Here is a 19,785-nt window from a genome sequence, read left to right as displayed (position 1 = left end):
TACCAGGCCTCGGCGCCTCTCATTGCCAGATCCGGCTTTGGTTTATTTTAAATCTCTTTACATTGGGCCCCCCCTCCCTCCCCCTCCCTCCCCCTCCCTCCCCCTCCCACCCACGGGACAAGCCAGCGTTTCGGAGCAGGGATGGCACCACGGTCGGTGTGCCAGGACTAACTTGCTGGGGACGCTGCAGCTGGGGCTGAGGGGAGACATGGGGTTACCGCTACATGGGTCGCAGGCCACAACGGTGCAGGCAGGAGGGAGGCAGAGCAGGGGCCACGTGGTCCCCAGCTCTCGGCTCTGTCCCCCTCAGCCCCTGCAGCTCCTCTCTCCGGGGGCCCTTTTTCCTTCACCCCCCAAATCTGCTGCTCCCTGGGTCCCCCCTTCTCCTGCAGCTTGGCCTCTGCAAATGTCCCTCGGCCCCCCATTCCCCTCCCTCCCCACCTTTTCCTCCACTGATCCCTCCCTCCCTCCCTGCCATTCTGGGCTCTGCCCGACTGTTACAGGGGACAGGGATGAAGGCCCCCACCACTGCCCCCAGCCCCTTTGCGATGCGGAGGGCGCAGCCCCACGTTCCCTCGCTCCGGCTTGTCGCCTGCACCTCACCCGCTCTCCAACATGCACATTTTTTAACAGGGAAAAAAAAAACCAACAAAAACATGGAAATGACCTAGCTTTTATAGTAGAAATAAATAAACGCATGTGGGGGGAGGGCGGGGGGCGACCCCATCCTTTTATTGGGGGGAAATGTTTTAATAATTTTTGCTGGATTACTTTACAACTAAACAAAACAGATATTGTTATAAATAAAATTTTTAAAAACTGAAGTGCAGGCTGCTGGTTGGTGGGAAGGCACATGCTGGGGAGGCTGCGGGGGGGGGAGCCCAGGCACCGGTGCCGGCCGAGCCCCAGGTCACTGGGTGTTGTGGCCCTGATGCCCTCAAAGCCCAGTTGCACCAGTCCTGGCCTGGGGAGCAGTGAGGAGGGGTGTCATGGATGGGTGGTGTAAGGCAGGAGGATCCCACCAGGGCCTCTTGCTCCATTGCTTTGCCCTGGGTGTGCACAGGGGGGCACAGGGTTTTCTGTGCAGGACCCCGAGCAGGGAGTGTGGATGGAAGGGAGAGCTGCGCGTGCTTGTGTGAGCCTGAGCGTGCTTGTGCGTGTCGTGCTGCCTGGCTGCTCTCTGGGGTGCAGCGCCCGTGCTGGTGCATGTGCCGCTCGGGGTGATGTGTGTGTGCACACACGTGTGTGCGACGGCTCCCTGCTGCTGGCAGCACCTCCCGAGGCACCCTGCTGAGCACCCCGGGGCCCCGAGCTGCTGCGGCCTCGGCGCCGGCTCCTTCCCCTGCGCTGCGGGGAGCAGAAACACCCCAATGCACCGGGCATTGAGCACCGAGCACCGGCCCCGGGCACCGGCGGCACGCGCGGTCCCGGAAGCCGCCACCAGGTGGCGCCGCCGCCCTCGAGAACGGAGCGGGGGGGCTGCACGCGCACCCCCGTGTGCCCCCCCCGTGTGCACACACCGCTGCGTGTGCCCCCCGCGTGCGGCCCTGCGGCGGGCAGAGGCACGGGCGCAGGGCCCCGTCCCGCACAGCCTCCCGGGGGGGGGGCGCTGGGGCCGCGCACCGGCTGCGCGAGGGCTGGGGGGGCGGCCGGGGGTCGCTTGCCCGACGTCTGTCCCCTCCCCAGCGACCGCTCGTGTGCCCCTGCCCCGCCGCTCCTCGCCCCGGCCACGCTCCCTCCGCACAGCCCCGGGCACCGGGACGCAACCGGCAGGGATGGCCAGGGCAGCACTGGGTGCTGAGGGCGAGGGGCTCGGGACGGACCACCCGCAGCCCTCGGCGGCGGCTGGAGGGCAGGGCCGGCCGGCCAGGGGCTCGCGTCTGCCCCGGCAGGCTTGGGCTGAGCGGGACAGGGGCGAGGGCTAGCCTGTGCTTGGGGCGTCAGGCCCTCGGGCCAGCAGCCGCACCCTGCCACGGCCATGCTCAGCCCCGCCGTGTGCCAGGGCCGCGGCCGCACAGCCAAGTGCAGGTTGTGAGGGGAGCCCAGAGCCGTGGCGGGGCCCCGTGGCACCCCTAGCCTGCAGCTCGGCAGAGCAGGTCGACCCTCGGCACCCTCCTTGCCAGCATCCGCCTCAGCACCAGCCCCCCCAGCCTCCCGCGGATGCCGAGCCGAGGATGCGGCTGCTGCCTTTGAAAAGCCCCAAACCCCTCTGCAAAGGGATCCGGCACGGCCCAAGCGCAGCGCGGCCCTTAGATCTATTTCAATACTGGCTCTTTGTTCACTTATCGGTTTCTTATATCTCCTCTAGAGGTTTTTTCTCCCTTTCCCCTCTCTCCCCCCCGCCTTTTTCTCTTCTTTTTCCTTCAATCTTTTTTATTTTTTTAAACCTTCACTTGTTTCCCCTCACCATGCCTCTGCCCTCCCAGATCTTAGGCCAGTGGGCTGTTAATTGTGTGGGAGGGGTCTTCCTAGGGCCCCCAGGAGCTCTTGCAGACCCTGGTGTCCCTTCTCCCTGGTGAGACCATCAGGGACACCGGGACCCCCTTGGGAGTTTGCTCTGGCGATGTGGGGCGAGGCTCTGGCCACGCAGGGGTAGCGGGTCTGGAGGGCCCACGGGCCGTGCCAGCAAGGTTGGCCTCGCACAGCCCCCAGTCAGGGTTCAGCTGCCCCGTCCCTTCTGCAGCCCTGGGGCAAACAGGGTAAATGCAGCATTGGGGGGGAGTGAGAGCTTGGATCCCTCGGGGGATTGTTGTGGGATCCCAGCTGGGCAGTGAGAGGGGCGCAGAGGCTCCTGCCAGCGTGGGAAGCGGGGAGCAAGGGGGGGAGCAGGAGCATGGGCCGTGGGGCTGGCAGTGACTCACACCAGCTGGCAGCGCTGGCACCATGGCAGCAGCAAGAGACAGGCTGAAGGGACCTTGCCTGGAGGGAGGGCTCCCCTGCGCCCCGGCTGCAGACCCTGAGCGCGAGGTGCCACATGCCCCTGCCGGGGTGGTGCTGCGGCTGAGTGCCAGCACAGGCGGGCACCGCGGTGCCCAGGGCTGGTGTGGGGCTGGTGTGGGGATTGTATGGGGCTGGCATGGGGCTGGCTGGGGCCCTGCAGCCCCGCGGTGCCAGGACTCCTGGATCCCCCTGCTCCGCGTCAGTGCTGCCCTCTCCTTTCCCTTTCCTTTCTCTCCCGTTTCCCTTCATTTCTCTCCCTCGCCCTTTCTGTTGCTTATTTCTCCTTTACCTTTTATTCATTCTGTCTCCACACGTACACGCGATTCTGCAATGCTCCCCCCATCCTGTGCTTGCCCCCAGCCCTGCTGATACCAAAGCCCCTGCCGGCAGCTTCCTGGGGAAGGCGACTAGATAATAATAGTAATAACAGTAACAATAATAGTAATAACAATAAAGTGACAGTGTTGGGGAGGGATCCCTGCTGAGCTGGGGGGCGGGTATGAGAACACCTGGCAGACCCCTCTGAGAGGGGCCCAGCACCGGGCTGGAGGGATGAGCACATGTGTGTGCATGTGCATGCACACATGTGTACATGCAGGCAACGCAGGTTTCATGTCCAGCCTGAGATGCGGTGTGTGTGCTGCGGATGGGGGTGTTTGCACACTCCAGGGTGCAAGGCAGGGGTGCCCGTGTGCGGACACCCATGGTGTGCGCGTGGGGCCTGGAGGCTGCCCCCCAAAGACCCTCCTGTAGGGTGGTCCCCCTTCTCTGCTGGAGTCTTTGGGGGGGCCCAGCAGCAGGGGACCCTCTCCCCTCCCCAGATGCAGCTGGGCAGGATGCAGATGGGCAGGACTGTCCCCCCAAGGTACTAGCACATCCCCCCGGACAGGAGCAGAACCGGGAGCATCCCAGGGTGCCGGGGTCTCCCGGGAGAGGGGGGCAGGACCGGGGTCATCCCGGGGTGCTGGGGGCTCCCGGGAGAGGGGAGCAGCCCCGGCTCTGGCCCCTCCCCGGGCACAGGGCTGGCCCAGAGACGCCCCGGGGTGCGGGCAGGGGCTGGGTGCAGGGTCCCCGGGGCGCCCCCCAGAGCCGCCCCCGCCCGCTGCCCGGTGCCCGCCGCCCCCTGCCCGGTGCTCCCCCCGCGGGGGCGGCGGGCCGGGATTGGCGGGGCGCCGCGGAGGCGCCGCCCGGCCCCAGCAAGTCTCCAACTTTCTTCCTGCCTCCCCTCGCCGCCGCCTCCCTCCTCCGCCCGCCCTGCCGCGCTCCTTCCATCCCGGGAGCCCCGCGGAGCCCTGCGATGCTCCGCTGCCGCCTGCCCCTGCTCGGGCCCTGGCTGCTGCTGCAGGTACGGGGGGACCGGGCGCGCCCCGGCCGCACCCGCCCGCGGGCGGCAAAGTTGCTGCTACCGCCGGGGGGGGTGCGCGGTTCCTGGGGGGGCGTGCAATTACCGGGGGGGTTGCACTTCCAGGAGGAGGGGGTCGTGCAATTATTGGGAGGGTGGTACAATTCCGGGGGGTCCGTGCCATTCCGCGGGGGGGACGTGCAGTGGGGCGGGGGGGGGGGGGGGGGGGGGGGGGACGTGCAGCTGCTGGGGAGACGTGCAGTTCGGGGGGGGGGGAGTCGTGCAGTCGCGCGGGGGCTCAGGCAGTCACAGAGATAGCGGACAATTGAGGGGGGCTTGTGCAATCCTGAGGAGGGGTTCGTGCAATCACGGGGGGGGACACACACGTTTGCAGGGAGGTGAATGGGAGAGTTGTATGGCGGGGGGGCACCGGGCAGGGATTGCACAGCGGGGGGGGGGTCGTGCTCGCCCCAAGTTGTAGAGGGCTAGGGGCTGTCCCGGACTGTGCGCGGGGGCTGCGGGGCACCGGGCTCGGACATCGGGCGGAGTTGGGGGCCGGGGGGGCCCGTGAGGTGGGGGGAGCAGCGGTAGGTCCCGCCGCCGGTGCAGCCGCCGTACACCCCCCGGTTGCGAGCAGCCCCCCCCCCCTCCCCCCCGTAGCAGAGCGCGGAAGGCGCCGTCTGGCAGGTGCGGGAGGGGGGCAGCGAGACGCGCGAGACGGAGCCGCGCGTGAGCGTGGGGGCGGCCGCGCGTGGGTGGGTCGGGCTCTCTGCCGGGGGGGGCTCTGCGGGGGGGCCCGGGGACCCCTGTGTGCAGTGGGGTGGACTTGTCCCGCACCCCGTACCTGCATCGCACCTGCGGGTGGGAGCAGTGGGCACGGGCCTGCAGCGGGGGGAGGCAGAGTGAGTCGCCCCCCCACCGGCCAGCTGTGCCGGGGAGTGCGGGGGCAACAGAGGTTTCCCCAGCTCCGCCAAGGGTGTGAGCACTGAAACCACCTGCAGAGGTGATGCCTCATTTCTGTCCTGACTTGGTGCATCCTCAGCTCCAGCACTGGCATGGCCTTCACCTCTGCCAAGGGGGGCATCTCCCCACCAGCTCCGTCCCCCCATCTTGGCAGGGTGCCCCCTCAGCCAGGGGGTTGGTGCACTGGGCATTTACCCCAGGGACAGGCTTGGCCTTGCCGAGCCAGGTGGGGGGCTTTGCCTGTTCTTGCCCCTTTGCCTGTCTGTGGAGGTGGAGGAGAGGCTGCAGATGCAGAGACACCCTCCCCACCTGCAGAGCCCTCCCCGTGATGTCCCCCAGTCCCAGATACTAAATGCTTCCCAAGGCCACTCACCCCTGTGTGTCCCCCTCTGTCACCTCCTCTTGGAGCCCAGTGAGGCTTTTTGCCCCCCAGTGGGATCTGCCGGGTTTGGGGGCTACAGATGCATCTGGCACCAGCATCTGTGGTGGCCATGAATGGGGGGATTTGTGCCCCCCTAGCCCTGCCGGAGGGGCCAGGCTCATCACCCAGCAGATCTGATTTCCTGACACTCCATTTTTACTTTCTGTGTTTCATGAATAAAATCAAACGAGTCAATTCCCTCTCGGGAATTGGATGCACATCAGGGACACACCCCCCCCCCCCCCCCCCCCCCGCACAACCCTAACCCCCAGGCGAAGGCTCTTGCAACTTGTCTCTCTTTGGCACGCTTCTCTCTGTATGTATATAGATGGATAGATGTGTGCGTGTGTCTGTGTGTGGGGGTGGCTCTGCGTGACCCCCCCTCCCCGTGTCCATCTAACGCAGAGCATCTGTCGGTGCTGGAGCTGCTTCAAGACAAATGGTTTTGTTTTGATGAAATCAGGAGCAGGGCGCTGCCCCTGTCCCCCTCCCTGCCTGCACAGACAGCAGCGGTGGGGGGTGAGGTGGGGGCTCGCAGCCAGGGCTGGTGGGCCTGTCCCGGGGCACGGGGTGGGCACGCGGGTGCAGGAGCCTCCTGCCGCATGCGTGGGGAATAACCCCAGGAGATGCTGGCAGGGGCAGTACACCCCAACCCCTCTGTGGTGCGGGACCGGGACTGGCCAGTGGCCTGTGGGCTTCCTGGCGTGGGGACAGGTTGCAGGAGGGGCTGGGGTCTGCACATAGGTGCACCCAGCCGGGTCGCAGGGGAAGGGAGATGCAGTTGTTCCTGCCCCCTCAGTCCTCTGGGCCTGTTGGGGAGAAACTTTCCCGGCCCCTCTCGGGGGACAGGAGGCAGCCTGACAGGCAGGGGGGTCCCGCCAGCTCCCCCCGGCCCCAGTTGCTGCACTGGACCTGAGCTCCCCAGTGCCGTGTCCCGCCGGGGCTGGGGTTGTGGTGGGAGCAATGGGCGAAGAGGCCGATGTGGCTGCCTCCCCTGGGCGAGCACCTGGCGTACAGCGGGTGCATTCGCCCCTGGGGTGTGTGTTTGTGAGAGCATTCCTGCTGCAGGAAGGACAGACCCCCGGGGTGTCTCACCACCACACGCTGCGCGTTTGCTGATTGTCCCTGCTGGGTGTGTGTTTGTGTGTGTGCGGGTGTGCGTCTCCCTGCTGGGATGGACAAGCCCTCCCGGCCCAGCGGGTGCCCATCTCTGTCTGTGTGTGCAGATCACCTCCCCCCGGCCCCCCACCCTTCATGGCTGCTGCTGCCTGGGATTTGCCTTCTCCTTCCCTGCACCTGGGCTTGGGATGGCAGTGCTTGGGCAGGCGGGAGAGATGCTGCCCAGTGCTCCCCACAGGTGCTTCCTCAGGGTGCTGGTTTATGTGTATGCATTAGATTTTTTCTGTGCATTGAGCATTAAATCTTGGGGGTCCCTCAGAGTAGGGCTGGCCTGGCTTCCCGCTGGTTTGGGTCCCATCCAGCCCCTCAGGTGCACCCAGGAGCAATGGGAGAGACCCATGGCTGGGGCAGGCTGGGCATAGCTCCTGGGCTTTTCCTACAGCCGTCCTTGGGCTCAAAGGGGTGGCTGTAATTTTGCAGAGAGGAAGGGCAATTCCTGGCCAGCAACCTCCTGGCCTTCCCGGGAGGCAGATGCCAGCCTTAGCCCCATGGTCCCCGATGCCCAGGTGACGGCATGATCCACACCAGGTGCTGAACAAGAGCCAGCGGTGGAGGGGGGGCAGCGTGCCACTGGCCCCCGAGCAGGCAGGTGTGACCAGGGTGTAGCCGGGCTGCCTGGGAGGAGAGCGGGGTGTGGTGGCTCGGTGCAACAGCGGGGCTGGAGCCGGTCCTCACTCCTGCTCCAGCCCCGCTGCGGGCTCGTGCCTTTGCAGGAACGTGCCTCCCCGGCACCGTGCCTCGGTTTCCCTCCTTCCTGGCGGGCGGGGAGGTGAGATAGCGGGTGTCTGTGAAGCACCTGGAGTGTTGCTGGCAGGTTTTTCTTCCTGGATTAACCCTTGCCAGGAAAATCCTGCCTTGCAGTGCCGGTGGCCGTGCCAGCAGGAGGCTGGTGGCGTGGGACGCCAGCCTCCAGGAAACTCACCCCGCTTCATTCCCTTTCCCTTGCCGTCACCCAAGAGCTGTCACACATCTACTGGGTTGTTGGCTGACAGATGGCTTTGCTCTTAAACAGATGCTGCCAGCCCTTTTGGTGCAAGGACACCCCTATTCACCCCCCCCCTCCCCCCAGCTCCCATTAATGGGGAGAATTTAACCGTTTCATGGCTCAGAGACTTAGACCCCATTTGGGGCCAGGGGAGGGTAAATGGGGTTTGGGTGGCGGTGCAGCCCTGCAAGCCCCCGTCTGGCCAGGGGTCCCTCCCGGCACAGAGCTGCAGGGACCAGCCCTGGCAGGACGGTGCCCGGACAGTGCCTGCTGGGGCCAGGGGAGCGGCTCCATGCGTCCCGCCTCTCCTGGTTCCTGCGGATCTCCCGAGCTGACCGTCGTTGCGGCGGGTGCTGTGTGCTCAGCATGGCTGAGCTAATCTATCGCCAAACAAACACACACTGTTATTCCGAAAGGTTTCCAAGCGACTCATTTCCCTTTTTTAATAACTCTTCCCTGTGGTGCCCTTTGCACCCTGAGCTGGGAGATTCAATAAGGCTGGAGCCTGGAGCGTGGCGCGGCTCAGCCTCCCACCAAGCGGGGGGAGCAGCAACTGGGGAGGGGGGGCACCCAGGGGTGCCCCCCGGCCAGACCCACTTCTGCTCTTCCACTGTGTTGTTCTGGCTGAAATCCGGGGCCTGCTTTATTGCTTTTTCCCCCCCTCTTGTTTTTAATTGCCAGTTTTCTGCCGGGCACTGGCAAGGGGGCTGGGAGGGGATGGCCCGAGCTGGGACAGAGAGGCAGCCAGCAAAGCGGGTGCTTCCCGCTGCGACAGCAGCCGTAAGCTGAGCTCCTGTCAGCCCCACTGCTAATCACACCCATGCCAATTAACACTCCCAGATTAATGACTTTTGCCCCGCTCCCTGCATCCACAGCTCCTCCTCTTGGGGAGCCAAAGTCCCGTAGCCAGTGGCCCAACAGTGGGGCTATGCCACGCTGAGACCTCAGCAACTGAAGCCTCCCCTACACCCCCCCCCGCCTGCCCTGGCCAAGCTCCAGCATCTCTGAAGAGCTGCCTGGCTCAGCCTTCGCGCTCGGGCGCTGAAGGTAAATGGCCCAGGAAAGATGAAGCTTCCTCTCCAGCCGCTTGGATTGCTACTAAAGAAATAATCACGTCCCTGTGCCCGTGTTCCCCCCTCCCCGCCTTTTTTCCTGATCGCTGTTGCAAAAGGAAAGTCATTGTGGAAATGAGCGCCCAGCCTGCAGAAATGATCAGCTGCAAAGAGCCTGCAGGGCCCTGTGCGCACGGTGGGATTAATTTTCCCCTCCCCAAATAAATCCCCATCAGACCCTGTTGCTGAGAAAGGGGCTGACTGCTGTACACCCAGGGCATGGCAGGTTGCTCAGCCCAGTGTTGCTGGTGGCACAGACCCTGTCTGACCCCGGTGGCTGTCCCAGCAGCTGGGCTGGCCTCAACGGGTGTCACGGTGGGCAAAGACCCTCTCGTTCCTCCTCCTGTCCCCCCAGCACTGGGCAGCAGAGCCTCTGCCCTCGGCAAGCAGAGCGATGCTTTACACCGCTTTGCCTGGCCCCTGCTTGGGACCGGGAGCCTGGGCAGGGTGGTGTGTGCAAAGCAGGGCCGAGTCCAGCCCCCGGGGGTCGCAAGGGGGCTCCCAGAGGGTGGTGGGCTGCAGGGACCCGTCGTCCCCTGCTCCTGGCAGGAGCCAGTGCCCGCTGCGGCGGGGCACAGTCCTTGTGACCCCGGGATGGTGCAGCCCGAGAGGAGCTGTGGCCCCAGTGATGCCCTTGAGGGTCCCCTGCGCCCCTGGGTCTCTCGGAGGATTTTAATCAGCCTCTGCCGCTGGGGGGGATGTGGGGGACAGCTGTGTCCCTGCCGCTGCTCCTCCCTTCCTTCTCCTCCTGGGGAGAATAAATCCCAGCTGGCCCTGGGAATGTGCCGGGGGGAGATGGGGGCGGGGGGGGGGGGTGGCGCAGTGCTGGGGGGGCACAGGGATGGGGTCCCCACTGAGGGGACAGCCCCGCGTTTGCCCCTCTCCGTGGTGACCTTCGCACCGGCCATGCCTCATCGGGGGGGTGAACGTGTGGTGCAGGGGGGAGGGGGGCCTGGAAATGCAATTTATGATCCCGCCTGATACGATCTTATAAAATTTCCCGGGCACACTCGAAATTACATTTCCATAGCTCAGGAGAAGCGATCTCCTCGCACGCCGATACCTGCCACTTTTATGGCTACATTTATTGCAATAATAAAGTGAAATGGTGAGGCGAGGGGGGGGGGGGGCGGGCCAGGGGGGAGGAGAGGCAGCTGGGCAGAAGATAGGGGCTGCATCCCTGAGGGCCTGGGGTCGCTCTGGTTTGGGGGGGCTTGGGGGAAGCTGCCACCTCTCTGCACCCCCCAGAAAGACCTCGCCTGCCAAAGAGCTGGGTCAGATCTGGAGGGGTGGAGGGAGCCCCGCAGCCTGCTCCACCGTGGGGAAACTGAGGCAGAGCCAGAAGGCCGAGGAGGGGGAATGCGGGTGTCCTGGCTGGGCATCCCTGGCTGCCGGGGATGTAGGAGTGACCTGGGACTAGTCCCTGCTGGCTCTGTCTCTGTTTCCCCACACACCGTCCATGTGAGCTGCCCGTGTCTGCATGCTCCTGAGCGTGAGGGTGCTCAGCCAAGGGAGCCGTGGCTCTGGCACCACACAGGAGGGGAGCGTGTCTTGCGCTGGGCGTGCAGCTCTGCGCTGGCTGGGGAGCAGCCCCTCTCCCCAGTGACCCCCAGCCCCTTCTGCCCCGTCCCCGTGCAGTGCGAGGTCCCGCCGGCCAAGCCAAGCCAGGCGTTTCAGGCAGGCTGAGCTCTGGCTGGCTCGGGGGGATGCTGGCAACGCACTGCCTGGGCAAGCAGGATTCAATTTTCTCCAAGCCCATCAGCCCGCGCGTCCCTGTCCCTCCCGCTGCCCTCGTGCCCCCTTGCCGCTGGCTTGTGCATACCCGCCTGCACACCCCTCTCCCCCTTCCCGCTCCGTTTATCTCCTCATTTTCTCATTCATTCTCTTTTCTTCCTTGAGTCCAATGAGTCACACAAGCCCTGAATCCTTTGCCTGGTGCTGTCTCCTCCCTTCTATTATATTTTTTCCTTTGCTCTTAACAGCACTTTTCTTTTTCACCCGTGGGGGGAGAGACTGGGGATGTACATTTTTCCCTGCTCCCCCCCCCCAGCCACCTACCAGCTCCTGTCTCACCATGAAGCCCTTAAAAGTAATAAATAAATAAAACAATGGCTGAGAAGAGAAAAGAAAAGGCAGGAAACGAGTGACAGGGAAAAGGAACCAAAACGAAAGAAAGAAGAAGGAGGAAAAAAAAGTCCTACTCAGGCTATGAAATATTTATTAGCCAGCGCGTGCCGAGCGCGTTAATAAAGCCGCAGCATTTGCATATTTTTTCCATCTGCGAGGAGCGAGGTGTCTGTTTAGGGGGTGAAGGCAAACGCGTCTGTGGGAAGCCAATTTCTCCTGGCCCCGTGCAGGTTGTGCTCCTGCACGAGGCAACACTGGCCTTTGCGCGAGCATCGCTTTGGGCAGGGGTGTCACCGGGAGCAGGACCCCAGTGCAGCTCCCGTGGGTCCTGCTGCTGCCATGGGCTGTGTGTGCAGGGTGGGTGCCAGCAGCTCCTGCAGCCCCGTGGCGCCGTAATGACCCAATGGTGGATTTGGCTTTGACAAGCTCGTCCGGGCTCTCCCGCGGCTGAGGACATGCTGGCGCTGGGTTCGCCCATTCTGGTGCTGGGGGTTCTGCAGCCGCCTGCCCGCTGTGCTGTGTTCAGGGGCGTGCAAACTGCTGGCGGTTGTGGTGGCAGCACAGAAGAGGCAGAGGAAAGACCGACGAGGCCTTTGGGTGGTCACGCTGAGCTCACCTCCAGGGCAGGATTTGTCCGGCCATCACTGCAACTCTGTGTGTGTGCGCGGCAGGGTGGCCATGCATGAGTGCATCCCGACTTGTCCCCGTCTGTCACCTGCTCGACCTCTCGGTGCCTGGGACTGGGGCAGGTTCAGCATCCCCGGGAGCACGACACCCTTTCACCCCACCACATCTGTCCCACCCCATTGTGCAGGATTGAGTGGGGCAGCCGGTGCTGCTGCCTGCAGCTGGGTGGGGTCTCCTGGCCAGGAGCTGGGGGGGCAGGAGGAGGGGGCTGAGTGACACTGGGGGGCTGCGAAGTGAGGAGGGGATGGGCCGTTTGTGGGCAGTGGGGGGGTCTGGCTGTGGGGCGAGACACTGCCTGCACAGATGTGGGGTGGTGTGCCATGCGTGGCAGGGCCAGTGCTGGCTGTGCTGGCAAGGGTGGCAGGGGGCACCGAGCAGAGCCAGCCCCCCCCAGGTGCCCCAGCCCTGGAGCTGCTGGCCGGGGATGGGCTTTCAAGCATCTTTGAGCTGGGAGTCAGTGGGACACAGAGGTGGCTGCTGGGGACAGCCAACTGGGTTTCTCCTTTTGCTCTTGTGAGGCTGAGATGGGGGGCTCTGCCCTTCCTCCCGAGACTGTCCTGCACCCCATTCCTGCACCCCCTGCCCGTGACAACCCACGCCTGCCTGGCAGCCTGCAGCCCTCCCCTGTAACCCCCACTGGGCTGTGTGCCGCTGCCATCCCTGGGCCCCCCTCACCTGCCCCACTCCCCATCCTGCAGCCCTGTCCTTTTGCCCTTGAGCCTTTGCCGCCGGAGGAGGAGCAGCATCCTCGGTCGCAGCCTCCCCAGGCAGGGATGGGCAGCCAGACTGGGTCTCACCTTGCGCTTCTGTTCTGTGGCCCCTGGGCTCCTCCCAGCTCCACCAGCACCCTGGACCCAGCCCAGGTGTGCCCAACGGCAGGTTAGTTCATTGCCCTGGCACCAAGGAGTCATCACCACAGATTTGCCTCACGGGGACTTGCATTAGCAGCCTGCCACTCACCAGCCCCATCTGTGCTTGCCGATGCTGAGCAGCACGCTTGCGCCCCGCGGGGCACAGGCACAGGCAGAGGCATGGCCGTACCCCCGACACATACTGGGGCAGGTGCACAGGAGGCACAGGAACACATTCATCCCAGGGTGCACAAACACACTGAGGTGCAGAGGCTCCCCTGCAAAGGCACACAGGCAGAGCCACCTCACTTCATGTGTGTGTGTGTAACCGTGCATGTATGCACACAGATGTGGTCGCAGGGACGTGCAGGACACGTGATGGCATTCGTGCACACTCAGCTGCAGAGTGGCGCGTGCATACATGCGCAACCGCAGGCATTTGTTGCATTCACCTGCACGCTTGCTGCAGGTGCACACGGGGCCGGGCAGGCACTGGGTGATCTCGGTGCACACCTGCTGGCACTTGCGGGCATGCACACATGCACACAGACACAGGAGCACGCACACTCAGAGCTCACTGTGCGCTCTCGCCCACACACAGTCGTTCAGACGTGTGTTGCACGCCTCAGCACGCTCGGGCGCGTGCTTGGGTCCCTCTCCGCAGCCCAGCAGAGCCCACCGCTGCACCGCGTCACCCTGCCACCGCATTAGCACCCGCGCGGCGCCAGCGAGATAAATGGGAGCTGTCAGAGGCACCTTGTTTGCTGCTAACCTTTGGAAATGCCACACCGCCCCAGGCTGTGCTGCGCCGGGGGGAGCGGGCCCGCGGGGATTGTTGCTCACCACCTCCAATTAATCTCCTTGCGCTAACGAAGGCACCAGGGTGACAGGGGAGAGACCGGCTTGACCCTGCATCCATGGGGAGAGCTGGAGACCCCGATCAGCAGGTCGGTGCCTGCTCTGCTACTGACCCCCACCAAGGCAGGGGGGACAGCTCAGAGCCGGGTGCAAGGGACAGGCTGGCTGTAGGGACAGGGCCTTTGGTGAGGGTTGTCGCAGGTGTTCTGCTCCTTGCCTTGAGATGGTACCCCATCAGTCATGGCCCTGTTCTTGGGGTGCTGGGAGCTCATCACAGCCCGCACTGGGGCAGCTGGTCCACCCCACCCCTCCCCACGCTAATCCACTCCCCTCCACCAAGGTGACCGTGGGTCTCGGGGGAGCAGCTGACGGCGCTTGGCCCCGCCAGCAAATGGGATGTGAGTGGCCATCACTGCTGGTCCTGACAAGCCAAATTGATGCCGGCACCGAGAGCCTTCCCAGTCCCTCCGCAGCCACCCCCAGCCCTTTCTGCATCCTTGCCTGGCTGCTTCTGCACACACGGAGTGACACACGGGTGCCTGGAGACACATGGCAGCCCTGCACAGCCCCACATGCGCACAGAAAAGTGCACAAGGGGCTTGAGAGCAGCAAAAACATATATTGTTGTCTTGGGGTAAAGTGTGGATGCAGCAGCGCATGCATGTGTAACAGTAAAAAACAAGCATATCAGACAAACACATATGAATGGTGCATCGCAGCCAGAGCCCAGCATGCAGTGGAGCCAGGCATGGCCCTCCTCCGGCACAGGGGACAGATCCTTGTGCAGCCAGGGAGGGAGGGGGCTCTGCACACACCCGTGCAGCGCCAGGAGGAACTGGGACCCCCATGTACACCTGTGAAGTGTGTCCGAGAGGTTCATGTGCACGTGTGTGCATGCTGCACCCCAACCACTCACAAGCAGAAACATTAATATTTAACGCAAGGTGTGAGTGGGACCTGCCCTGAATGCCGACATTGCTGGCAGGGTGCAGGGGGGTGACCTTGGCTCCCCTCAGCGCTGTCATGGAAGAGGCTTGCCATGGCCCTGCTCTACCACGCCCCTTGCCCGCAGGCTTCGGGACCCCCGGCTGGCCAGGGGAAGCTGTCCTCCTGGGGCTGCACCAGGGGCTGTGGGTAGTGAGGGTCTCCCCCACACCCCTGTGCTGCCCATGGCCGCGGACTGCGCTCGTGCCGCAATCAATAGCCCTGGCTGCATCGGCAGTCGCTGCCCTGCTCTGCAATTCCCTTTCATCCCTCGTTCCCCCAGCAGCTCCTGGGGAGGGACCTGGGGGTGAGTGGGAGGCTGCCAGCCTGGCCCCTTGCCCTGAGGGGCTGGGGGGCACCTCTCTCCCTGCAGGGACGGGGGCCTCTTTCCCCCGGGAGTGCCCTGCCCTGCCTGTGCCCAGTCTGTGCCCCACAGCCCCTGGCCCCATCCTGCCCCATCCTCCTGCACAAGCCTGGCCTGGGGACCCGCAGCCCTCAGTAATGCAGGGAGCTGGTGTCAGCGCCTCCTGCCCCAGTACATGCCTGTCCCCACTGTCTCCCACTGCATCCCCTCTCCACTGCTTGCCTGTCCCTGTCACTTCCGTGTCCCTACTGCATCTGTCTCCATCAATTCCCCATCACAGCCCTGTTCCCATTGCATCCCCATCCCCATCGCAGCCTCGTCTCCACTGCTTCCCCCTCACCGCTAGCAGGGGATCATGGAAGGGAGGGTGAATTGGAAAGGGAAACTGAGGCAGAGGGAGGAGGGCTGCAGTGGCTCATGTAGCACTGCTGGGGCGAACCAGTCGTCCTGGCTCTCAGCCCTAGCTGAGATGGAAAGCCAGCGCAGAGCTGAGAAACCTCCAGAAATCTTTCCTGGGCTGGTGGGGGCTTGGGCGACGTGTGCTCATGTGCACGGGTTGCCTTGTGGGCTGCAGTCTCCACGCAGCTCCCTGTCCCATCTCTGTGGGTGCAGGCGGGTTTTGGGGGCTCCCCTTCCAGCTGCGGGGTTACCAGTGCCCCTCGCCTGCCTGTGCTCATCTCCTGGTGAGGGAGGCCCACTGCTTCCCCACAGTGGGACGTGGGGGGCTCCCGGGCTGATGAATATGTACGAGTGGGATTAACAATGGAACGTAGCTGGGGCGGAGAGGGAGCGGCGGTCTCGCCGGGGCCACCGTGTCCCCCCGCCCCGCAAAACGCCACTCTCCTGGCCGGAGGGGGGGTGCTGGGGGGGCTGCCCTTCTCCCCCTCCCCCATTTATCTCTCCATCTCGCGGTCCTGCCGCGCTCGCTCCCTCCGTCTCTGGCTGGTGAAGGCACCCGGCTTTGAAGCTGCCTTGAAATATAGATAAGGGCGAAGGCAGCAGCCGCGCTCAAAGAGAGATTGGGGAGGGAGCCGGGGGACGGCCAGACCGGAGCGGGGGGCTGCGGAGATGCTCAGCCGCAGCTTCCCACTGCACAGCCCCCTGTCCCCCCCTCCCTGGGCTGGGCTGAGACCCCACAAATCCTCCTCCCCTGCACGCAGACCCGGGGCCGGGCAGCCCTGCCCGGACCGGCCAGTTCCCCGGGCAGAGGCAGAGCCCTGGGGCAGAATGGCCGGTGCCGGCAGCAGCAGCTCGGGCTGCCTCCTCTGCCCGGGCTGCCTCCTCTGCCCGGGCTGCCTCCTCTGCCGGTGCGGCACGGGCGAGAGCGAGCACATGCCAGAGCAGATTGACAGGCTTAGCCCAGCACACGCAGCATTAGGGGGATAAGGCAATAGGTCCCGGAGACAGCAGTGCACAGCCTGGCCGGAGACTCGAGCTCAGCAGCTGGAGAGGAACGGGGCAAGCGTGGGGGCCCGTGGCCGGGGCAGCCCTCCTTGGTGCGGCTCCATCCCTGGCGAGTGCCCAGCAAAGACTGGTCTCTGCACACAGACCTGCCTGGTCGTGGAGGAGGGGGCCCGAAGGGCTCACCCCTCTCTGATGGGGGTCATGGGAAGAGCACACTGTGCTCCGAGGGGGAAACAGCGTTGAGCCATTCTGACAGTGCTGCAGGGTGGCTGGTCCCAGGATGAGACCCCAGCAATGGCAGGCAGGAGCCATCCCCAGCACGTCCTGCCCTGCCTCCAGCCCCACTGGCTCGGATTCAGCACTGAGGCATGCCTCAGTTTCCTATGGGAGCACAGCCCCCCCATGCTCCCCCCAGGCCCTTCCAGGTGGCGCCTCTGCTCACCCCCCTCCTTCCCCGCTCCCCTCCTCCCTGTGTCCCCCTCGGGAAACAGGTCGTCCAGAGCAAAAACTGCCAGAGCAGCCCGAGCACCTGCCAGCTCGCGGGCGACAGTGATTGACGAGGCCAGGGCTGACGGAGCAGCATCCTGCACGCCGGGAGCAGCTGGCAGGGCAGGCAGGGGCACGGCGGGCACCAGGGTGCAGAGCCAGGAGCAGCCAGGCTGAGGGATGGGGAAGCAGGGGGGCAGGCGGGCTCGGGCAAGGGAGGGACATGGGACACGTCAGAGACAGGGTCCCAGGGCTGAAGAGGTGCCAGCTGGCTCTGCTCACTGCTGCTGAGCCACGCAATGTCAGTCCCAGCAGCCGGACAGGCAGAGCCATGGCTGTGGGGAACCTCAGGAAGGGGACGCTGTGGTCCCGTCCCAGCTGGCGCCCCTTGGTGCACAGGGTCCCCTTCTCGATTGGTGTGGCCAGGAACTGCCGCGTGACACCCCAGCGCTGGCTGCATCCCCAGAGGGTCCTGGTGTGCCAGTGCCCATCAACACATCCTTAACCAGGCTCGCAGCTCGCCCAGGTTGGAGAGACCGGGCAGCTGGTCTCCATCGCATTTCCCTGCCTCGATTTACCCCACCAGGAGAGGACCTGCCTCTCCCCACCCTGAGAGAGCCCTTGCCAAGGGCTCCTGGCTCTGTGTTGGACGATGGGGTGTCCCTGTGCCAGTGCAGGGACCTTGCAGCTGTCTGGCATTTTCCTCTCCTCCACTGCCCATCTTTTCTGCTTTTGCTGCAAATTCTCTCCTTCGCCAGAATGCAGAAAGTGACCCCAGCCCCCCCGCCTCCCAGCAGAGCAAGGAGTCCCTGCTCATTCCTTGTGTGCCCCCCCTCTGCACACAATGCACCCCACTCTTCAGCCGTGTCCGCCTGGTGCAATTATCCTGGAGGGTGGAGCAGCTGCCGTGCAGCCTGGCGGGGGTCTCTGTAATTTCAGCTGCAGATCAGAGGCACTGGGTAATGCAATTAGGCTTCCCTGGCAGGCGGCGCGGGGCTCTGATGCCTCCCCATCTCTGTACACGCTGCTGCCTGCCACCCCCCTGCATTTTAATAGGCCTCAACTGTGGTGGGGCAGGCAGTCATGAATTGTCCGGCATCCTGCTTCTTCCTGTCACAGGGACATGGATGATGCTGGAGAAGCAGCCCTGGCTCCTTGGGTGTGTCTGGGACAGGCCTGTGCGGGGCCGAGCAGGGGTTGGCAGTGGCGTGGGCAGGGTGCAGCCATGCTCAGCTCTGGGCACAGCTGGGGGCACCGTGGATGGGGGGGCACAGTGCCAAAGGTGCGCATGGTACCAGAGGGGTGCATGGCTACAGAAGGGATGCAGGGGTGCAGGAGGGCTACACGAACACAGAAGGGTGCATGGGGACAGGCAGGAGGATGAGCAAGGGGTGGCAGGCAGGAGAATGAGCGAGGGGTGACAGGCAGGAGGATGAGCGAGGGGTGGCAGGCAGGAGGATGAGTGAGGGGTGGCAGGCAGGAGGATGAGCCAGGGGCAGCAGGCAGGAGGATGAGTGAGGGGGTGGCAGGCACAGCTCATGCAGTCTCTGCCCTCTTTCCCCCAGATGGTGTGTGCTGGGGGCCACATCGCCAAGACCCTGGGGTACTTGGAGCTGGGCACCTCCGGCCTCCTCAAGGATGTCCCCTACGGCACCCTGAAGCCCCCAGCGCTCGACCCCGGGCGGCTGATTCCAGCTGAGCCCCCCGGGGCACGGGGACACCCTCAGGCGCTGCGCAGAGCCCCTGGGACTGGCAGAAGAACCAGACAACTGGGGAGCTGCTGAGCCCCCGTGCCCGGCGCAAGCCTTTGCTTAAGTCCGGCCGCACCAAGAAGATCTTCGGCTGGGGCGACTTCTACTTCAACATCAAGACGCTGAAGTTCAGCCTGCTGGTGACGGGGAAGATCGTTGACCACATCAACGGGACCTTCAGCGTCTACTTCCGCCACAACTCCTCCAGCCTAGGCAACGTCTCGGTCAGCATTGTGCCCCCCTCCAAGGCAGTAGGCTTCGAGGTGCTGGTGCCAGCCCCCCCGCCGCTCCCCCGCCCGCCCCCCCAGCAGAGCACCCTGCCCGAGGGGCGGCTGGCCAAGGCCCTCAACTGCCACGTGGAGTATGAGAAGACCAACCGGGCGCGGAAGAACAAGCCCTGCCTGTACGACCCCTCCAAGGTGTGCTTCACCGAGCACACGCAGAGCCACGCTGCCTGGCTCTGTGCCAAGCCCTTCAAGGTCATCTGCATCTTCATCTCCTTCCTCAGCATCGACTACAAGCTGGTCCAGAAGGTCTGTCCTGACTACAACTTCCAGCACGACAACCCCTACTTTGGCTGACAGCCGCAGGAAGGGGCAGCGGGCGCCAGAGCTGGAGGCAGATGGGGGCCAGGGGCTCCTGCACCCCATCCCGGCTGCATGGTGGCCCCCCCATTGTCCCCACACCGGCTCCCCCTTCATCACTGCAGCACCTCCCCGGGGTGTGGGAGCGGAGCCAGGGACGGCCTGCCCGGGGCACAGCCGGCGCAGGGGGTGGCCACACTCCCGTCCCTGCAGCTGGGCAGGGGGTGCAGGTGCAGATCCTGGCCCCCCACCCCATGCCAGGGGCTGGGCTGGGGTCCCTGGGAGCATGTGGGTGAGTCGGAGGGTACAGCCCCATGCGATGGCATCAGCTGGGCGTGTGCCACCTCCGGGGCGCGCACAGGAGCAGTTGTAGCAGGGGGGTTTTGCCGCGTGCCAGCAGGTCACAGTGTTGGGGAGAGCTCAGGCTTCACCCCGTACCCTGGGGGGGGCTTTTGTCTTTCTGCAGCCATGGGAGACGTGCATGCATGTGCGTGTGGACACATGTGTGCATGCCAGTCTGTGCAAGTGCAAGGGCACCTGTCCAGGTATTTTTGAGCCTTCCGTTCCCCGCCCCCCCCCCCCCCCCAGCCCCTCCTAGGCTGCAGCAGCGTTGGGGCACCAAACCAAGCCCCTCGTGCCCCATGGAGCCCCCCCGCTGGGGAGGACCCTGCCCAGATTCGCTGCCCCTCACCCAGATTTGCAGCCCCCTCGGCTGCTGCCTGCCACCCGCCACCATGCCGTGAAGAA

At 64.7% G+C, this 19,785-nt stretch overlaps 1 protein-coding gene across 1 annotated transcript; it reads left to right on the top strand.

Annotated features, from left to right (window-relative positions):
- The first annotated feature begins 4,233 nt into the window (after positions 1-4,233).
- On the top strand, positions 4,234-19,605 carry NXPH4 (neurexophilin 4). Its single transcript, XM_050914200.1, is given in 3 exon segments — positions 4,234-4,285; positions 18,269-18,407; positions 18,410-19,605. Coding segments are annotated over 3 exon segments (813 nt in total). The 5' UTR covers positions 4,234-4,237; the 3' UTR covers positions 19,036-19,605.
- The last annotated feature ends 180 nt before the right edge of the window (positions 19,606-19,785 follow it).

Source organism: Gymnogyps californianus, unplaced genomic scaffold (genome assembly GCF_018139145.2).
Source record: "Gymnogyps californianus isolate 813 unplaced genomic scaffold, ASM1813914v2 HiC_scaffold_32, whole genome shotgun sequence".
Classification (NCBI taxonomy): domain Eukaryota; kingdom Metazoa; phylum Chordata; class Aves; order Accipitriformes; family Cathartidae; genus Gymnogyps; species Gymnogyps californianus.
The sequence above is the reverse complement of the archived record's forward strand: the minus strand, read 5'-3'. Positions and strand labels throughout refer to the sequence as shown.